Source organism: Pempheris klunzingeri, chromosome 7 (genome assembly GCF_042242105.1).
Source record: "Pempheris klunzingeri isolate RE-2024b chromosome 7, fPemKlu1.hap1, whole genome shotgun sequence".
Lineage (NCBI taxonomy): Eukaryota > Metazoa > Chordata > Actinopteri > Acropomatiformes > Pempheridae > Pempheris > Pempheris klunzingeri.
The window spans coordinates 20,367,833-20,375,443 of NC_092018.1; the positions used below are offsets into that span (position 1 = coordinate 20,367,833).

Consider the following 7,611-nt stretch of genomic DNA (forward strand, 5'->3'; position numbering starts at 1 on the left):
TGATATTTGAATGAATGTTTCTTTCATGTATTCTCCGTCTGTGAACGGCTTCCCGTGCCTTACTATCTCCTGAGCTGCCACAAAACTAGCAGCAGTAGTTGAGCTTTGACCACTTCTTGAAAGTATATTTGTTCTGCTCAGCTTTCTGCAGTAGTTCCTAAATCGCTCTTTTTCGTTCATCTCCAGTGAAGGAGTTAGGGAGAGGCGCTGGCTGTAGAATGTGACGCATATTTCAGTTTACGAAATATTAAAACACGTTTTAATAAATCGGTATCACAGTATCTCCAAAATAAGAGCTGTTCCTTTTGATAGAAGCTAAAGGGAGCCAATGTAGAGGCGTTGAAGAGCCGCGGGTTGCTGACCTCTGACCTCAGATGGTAGGAGAGTTAGCTAGTAAATGAGAATAATAAAAAGAACAGAACATTTTTCTTTCTCTGTAGGATACACAACAGGACCCCTGATCTCTGGTGTCAAAGTCTGAAGGTTTGTATGCCCACTATCCACCCTTACCTCCCCCTTATGACACATCATTTTACATGATAGTCTAATGAAGTATACCTTTGACCAGCTTTGCTGTCCTTTTTTTTGTTGTATGTCTATTTTTGTGTAAGTAAAGTTCCTTGTATACTTGGCTAATACAACTCATTCTAATTCTGGTACTGATTTTTTGATTGCATCCAAATCACTGGGCACTACAAGTCCACCATGATGGACTCTTTCAGTGTTAACCATCGATGATAAATCTACTTTTTGAATTTTGAATGTATTCATGTAGAAATCTTCTCTGAGCTGTCGGAACTGATTTTTACCATGAATTTAAAATTCATCTTGACTGACTGCATTTTTTGGTCAAATTTTTTGAGTCATTTGTCTCAATTCAGAATTAAATTCCTTATCTTCAGAATAAAGGTGTAAGGTAAGAGTGAGTATTATGACCCATGGCCTGAAACAGGGCATTAAATTAGAAACCTTGTATCAGCAGTGTGTCTTACCTGGCTTGAAGGTTCACTGTTGAAGGAATCCATTCTGCATTCCAACAGCTGACTGTGACACCTTCCAGGCAGGGTGGCAGTGCCTCCAGTGTGTAGACGCTGAGGAACACTCCTCAACTGAGGAAAGGTTTCTGGACTTTCCTCTGATGGTGTATGCGTGGAGAGGCTACAACCTGAGCCGTCTACAGGAGGACTGACTTCTGCATCAGTGGGACCAGAAGAGTGGTTGGCAGTGTGGCAGCTGTGGAGTTCTGAGTCAGTACAGTCTCTGTTGTCTCGGTTAAAGGACGACCGTGATATGACACCAAACTTGCGTATACGTTTGCAGTTTGCCGAGCTGTCAGTGGGCTCAGAGGCAGTTCTGTCCTGCTGCTGGTCCTCACAGCTGTCGCTGCTGACAGGGGCACTGACACTGTCATTGACATCACAGGGAGGAGGAGGAGCCTTTCGCTTGACTCTCCGTAACATGATCAGGTAGATACAGCCTCCATTCCAGCACTGGTCAGCCAGGTAACTGTAACAAAAGTATTGATGGAATAAGTTTGCTGTTGGATACAGGTTAAAATGTCAGGCAAATTTAATGCCTTACATCAGTAGGTCAGCATTTCCTCACCTGTCCACCTGTACGGATGGAGGTAATCTCATTATGCACTACTGTACTGGTTTTATATTAAATAGCATTTTGTTTTTTAAAAAAACAAGAAATGGAAAGTGGACTTGGGGAATGAAAATCAGGATTTTTTTTAACTTGATAGTTTTAGAATTACTGGCAATGGCATCTGCTTCTTGAAATTTCCTCAACTATGTCTTCATTACAACATAAAGAGTGTTGTTCATTCGTCTTAGCTCATCAAACTAGTAAAGCAGCAGCACAGGGCTGCAGGTTTGGGTTTGGCCCATCGACTGCATAGCTTCTGTGTCTGAAAAGTGAAGACAACGCAGAAGTGCCTTAAAGCTGCATTCTTTCTAATGGCCAGCAGGGGTCGGCTCCACTGGCTTCAGAGAGAAGTCCGATTGTATTGAATGCCAATGAAGTCAACATGGTGACACCTATGAAGTCAGATTTGAAGCTTCAGAACAGCGGCCCACAAACCAATGGGTGACATCACAGTGACTGTCCACTTATATACAGTCTATGATATGGCCTCTACCTGAAATTACCATCAGGAATCAATTGTGGGGCTGTCTTATTATAAACTACACTAGCCATGTTTAAATAGTTGTTGGATATTAATAGTTCGTTGGTATGGACAAATAAATAACGTCAAAAAAATTCAGGATTGGTTTTAGTCTTTCATGCTGATAATAACAGAAAATTGAGTCCCTGACAAATGCATGTAGGACTCATGTTTAATGAGTCATGTCTGTACAAAGGTGGCTTCATGTTTTTAAGTCTAACTCAGTAGTTTAGACCAGTTAACATCATAGATCACATCTCACACTCAGTTCTTCATTTGACACGATATGCTGATAGCTGTGTCTGCTCTTGTTGGAGAGAGACAATCACCAAAACATAAAACCAAAACACAAGAGGCTGCTGTTGGTCAATTTGTTCATTTAGAAGTGCATCAGGGTAGGGGCTGAAGTAGAGCCTAGTCTTCTTAACATTACAAAACAGCGGGGTATCAAACCACACATATTGAGAAGGCTACCATTACTGTATCAAACTATTCACAGGTGTTTTTTTGTGGTGAATTCCTGAATTGTTGGGTCTCTCCCTTAATTAAAGAGTTTGGTCTAGACCTGCTTTTTATGGAAAATGTCTGGAGATAACACTGTTATGAATTGGCGCAATATAAATAAAGATTGATTGACTTTTAATGGTGCAGTGTGCAGAGAGAAATTGAAGATGAGCACCACCACTTATGGGGACTGGAATAACTGTGTGAGATTATACATTTGTTTGTAACTTTACATTTTTTAACAGTGCAAGATTACATGTCAGATAGAGCTGGATCATATAATGTTCAACCACTAGGAGTTAAAAAAAGTTCTCTAGACCATCTCCACTCCTCCACAGACTGGAAACATTCCAGCTGGATCAGGTCCACAGAGCTACTTTCCATGCAGGCTCATGCTAGTCAAGACAAGGATATTACAGGGGAGGACACCAGAAACCAGAAAACTAATCTGGATCATAACATTTTGTTCAAACTGATTTGAAGTACACCACTTCGTCAGACCTGTTTTGTATTCATTGTTTTGAGCAGGTCATGTTTATGGTGACAAAATTATGTCATGTGCTGTTTTGGGAGCAACCTGTTCAGGACAAAGAGTTTCACTGTACATTTACAGTACAGTGTGAAACAACAAACAGTCTCAACAAGAACTCATGTTGAGGCAACATTCTTATGGGAGTTACATCCATGTGGGAGCTAAAATTCTACTTCCACCTTAGAAGTCTGTCTGCTTTGGTTTAAGTGGCTGTCAAATTGGCCATAGCACTCTCCAAGCTAAATTTGCTAAATCAGATCTATCCAACCTGTGCATTTTCAAAAAGAAGAGATCAGATCAGAGAGGGACACCAAGGATGATTAGTTACATAGACCCAGGCACTCATGTGAGATGAAAAGGGTGAAAGAAGTAGTTATGACAAAAAATAATCATCAATAGTTATGATGTTCAATGATTCTTTTCAGTTATATTGTATGACACTTTAAAGATGGACTCATAGAATGACACATGAATCCTTAACTCGACTTCTTCCTTAACCAGTTATCTCCTCCTCTCCTCTTAAAGATGGCTTTCCTTGAAACTCCACTGAACCCACTGCATGGTGTTAACAGATACGTGCATCATTCAATCAATCAATCAATCAATCACAATAAAACTAAAACCCTTTTCATGCAGCACTCATGTAGATGACAATGGTACACTAATATGTTCAAAGTAAATTATTCTCTAAAATTATTATCACGTCACGTCAACTATCATCAATCAATCAATCAATCTTTATTTATATAGCACCCATTCATAAGTGTTATGTGTCATGTGTGTGTGTATATGTCAAGATGCTTTCCATAAAGAGCAGGTCTAGACCAAACTCTTTAATTAGAGAGACAGACCCAACAATTCAACAACTGAAAATGAAGGATTCAAGAATCCCTACATGAGCAGCATCAGGTATTATATTAGGCAACAGTGGCAGGAAGAACTCCCCTTAGGGATATATTGGACACAAAATACAGACACATGAAAAAGTTAAGGTAGAGCAGCTGACATATTGACATAAAATGCAATTGCTTTTTCAAATCTGATAAAGTCAGTGCTTTTTGGGGGAGTATGTTTTATTTTAGAGAATTTTGCAAAGTAATGGGAACTGCTTCATGGCAATGTTGGATTTACTGGATTGTTGCTTTGATGTGATGACGTACAGCCATTTGTCAGGTATTCAATTTACTTGACTTAATAATAATAATAATAAAAATGTACATCACTGCAATGCTTTTTTCCTACACATGATTGGCTTATGGTTTCATTTAAGTGTTCTTACCTGGCTCCACCGACATCTACTCCCACCATCAGTTGCCCATTAAGTGATAGCAGCTCGTCTCTCAGTTTGATCCCCCCACAGTGGGCTGCTGGGCTCCTTTTCCTCACCTCTGTCACCCAGATGCAGCCCACGTCCATGATGGGGCCCTGGTCCTTCCTCCTCCTCGGGCCTCCCTTCTTTCTTCTGTCAGGATCTCCAAAAATAGGAATGTTCCCAAAGCTGAGGCCAAACTCATTGGTATCCCTCTCATTTTTACTGAGGGAAACAGCATGAACCTCGACGTCTAAGCCCTCCCCGCAAGAGGGAAGGCTGGTTGATGGAGCTGTGTCCCCCTCCATGAAGTTGAACTTAATGTACTCCACCAACTTCTGAATGGCAGCCAGACATAGGGACATATCCTCCACTTTACTACTGGTAGCACTGCTGCTACTGCACACACTCTCCCCTTCCCCATTCTGGCAGTAGTCCTGATCCACATGCTGCAAGAAGAAGAAGAGTGACCAATCAGTAAATGAAGCTGGATAACATTTGATGAAAAGCCCTCAACAACTTAACTTTCATTGCCTATACATTTGTTTTGTTCTGAACCATTGCAATGGTTTATCTAAGAGGAAATTTTTTTTGTTATTATCTTAATTTCACACTATTAATATTTGTGACTTATGCAAGGTGTCTACATGAAACATTTCAGTTGTCTGTCTAATGCCAACTTGACACTGACCAATGCAGCTAACTACATTGACAGACACTTAGATATATTTCACACGTGTCACTGTGTAATTCTGGAATATCACATTGCCCACTGCCAGTGACAGTGTTCTTTCTCACACACTGCAAAACAACTCTGCATACGTATTTTCTGACAAAACTAGTTGTCAACGACAAAACATATTACTTTTACTTTCCCTCTTGAATAACTCTGTTTCACTGCCTAATGGATAAAAAACAGAAGCATACTGGGTTGCAAGTGAGTGGGTTGTTCACCAATCAGAAGATTGGTGGCTCAGTCCCCAGCCTCTCAGTCCCCATGTCAAAGTGTCCTTGGGCAAGACACTGAATCCCAAATTCTGCCTGAAGCTGAGCTTGTGTATGTGAATGAGTAGTGTCTTCCTGATGGCCATCAATGTATGATGGCCACTGGTGTCTGAATGGGTGAATGTGAATGTAGTGTTTAAGTGCTTTGAGTGGTGAAAAAGACTAGAGAGGCGCAAAAGAAGTAGTCCATTTGCCATTTTACAAGTGGAGTGTAACAGTAATCACTCATCTTGTTATGAAATAATCCATTAATCTGTAGTGCACAGGGGGTGATGATAAGAGCAACACTTTCAGGGTATTTTGTATGTTATTGTTGAGGATATCTGAGTTAGAAGAATAACATATCGTAACATGTAACATGTATGTTGCAAAGCAATTGCCGACCATGCCTAATAGTAAAGTCCGTCTGAGTTTTAGATCTGTCATGTAAAAGCATATTGTATTGCTCTAATTATGTACCCTAGAATGTACATCAGTGATTATCTAAAGGATTTGACAATGCAGCCAACAGTAAATGTAACCTCTTTACATAATCAGAATCAGAATCAGAATTCCTTTAATAATCCCCAGGGGGAAATTGCTTTTTGTTACACGCAGCTCCAAAAGAATAAGAATAAACTTCAAACACAAAAGTAAATCAGGTGAGTCCAGAGTCCAGGGTCCTCTCCTCTCTGGTGAAACAGTGCTGGACTTGCGCTCCTTGATAGTAATATGAGCAGGATTGCACCACCTGTTGTTCACTAGAACGGCAAGCCCGCTCCTGGTGCAATCCCTGTCGGCCCGAAGAGTTTGGAAGCCACCAATGCAAACATTGTCGTGGGGAATGTCCTGATGCAGCCATGTCTCCAAAAAGCACACCAGACTACACTCCCGGTGCTCCATCTGACTCCAGGCTAACGCTGTTAGCTCCTCCATCTTGTTTACCAGCGATCTCATGTTGCCCATAGTAACGATGGGGAGACAGGGTTTAGATTTCTTTTCCTCCATACGCCTCCGTTGTCTCCTGGTTTCTCTCCTCCGCTGGTTCTTCTTTCCTCCGCAACCTCGGTGTGTTTTCCTCCACAATTCTTCTGGAATTTGTGAAGATCTCGTGGTCAAGATGCCAGCAGGTTTCAGAGCCATCAGCTGATCACCTGTGTAGCCAAAACGGCTACCAATGGCTACCAACAGCCATATGTTTACTGCAAACGGCAGAGTTAAAGTAGTACTTTCACAGCAAAAAGATGACAAGAGCTCTCTCCACCAGCATGTATTGGAGAGGGAACGTCTTAAAAACATATTACCAGCAAAAAAATAGGGGCCATAGAACGTATTTATTACCACTTACACGCCAAATGATGAAGTATTTCTGAGAAAACTACATAGGGCTAACAGCTTAGGGTCAATTGTCTGTAAAGTTCATCAGTTATTCAGGTCGCAGTCACAGTGCTAAGTCTAGAGGCAACTTGACTTTCTAGGGGTGAATAGGTTAAATCAACTGTGGTTTTTAAGGCTTCTTAAAAAAGTTAATATTTTACATACAGCATAACAATTTATCATATTATAACAAGAAGAGTATGTCTTTTTGATTTTGCGAATCAGTTGTGCAATATAACAAAATAAATAAATAGTTTGTAAAAACGGAATCATATGGTATCTATATCTTATAACTATAACTTATAACTATAATTAGTTTCTTGGGATGAAGTACCTTGCAGCCAGAACTGTCTTGATTCAGGTTGTCGTCCTGCTGTGATCTTGTGGTCTGAGCCCCGTGCCATTCCTCCAGCAGTGGAAGGATGCTGAGGGCGTTGTCCTGAGTGATGGGCATCCTGGCATCCTGGGCCTATGGGGGTCCTTCAACAATAGTCACTCTGAGACTTCCTGCAGCTAGTACAGACACAGGAACCAGCATCTTTGAAAGAAGGGGGATGCAGAGACAGGGGACAAACTGTACTTAGATTTGCTGATGACCTGGGGTGGAAAGTATTTGATGACTTGCAGGGTATGTCTGTATTTGTGTAGGCAATTACCAAGTGAGAACACAATAACATGTCATATTGTGATAGTTGATAACAAGGTAAATAAAAAAACAAGGTTGGGATTTCGCTT

The 7,611-nt window shown here is 40.9% G+C and overlaps 1 protein-coding gene across 1 annotated transcript in view; it reads right to left on the bottom strand.

The window, feature by feature from the left end:
* pdzd2 (PDZ domain containing 2) overlaps positions 1–7,330 on the bottom strand; it is a 46,770-nt gene extending 39,440 nt beyond the window's left edge. The window contains exons 1-3 of the mRNA XM_070833457.1: positions 7,211–7,330; positions 4,486–4,964; positions 993–1,506 (exon numbers count right to left, since the gene is read on the bottom strand). Coding sequence (XP_070689558.1) covers positions 993–1,506; positions 4,486–4,964; positions 7,211–7,330 — 1,113 coding nt within the window. The remainder of the gene's footprint in view (positions 1–992; positions 1,507–4,485; positions 4,965–7,210) is intronic.
* Positions 7,331–7,611: the final 281 nt, after the last annotated feature.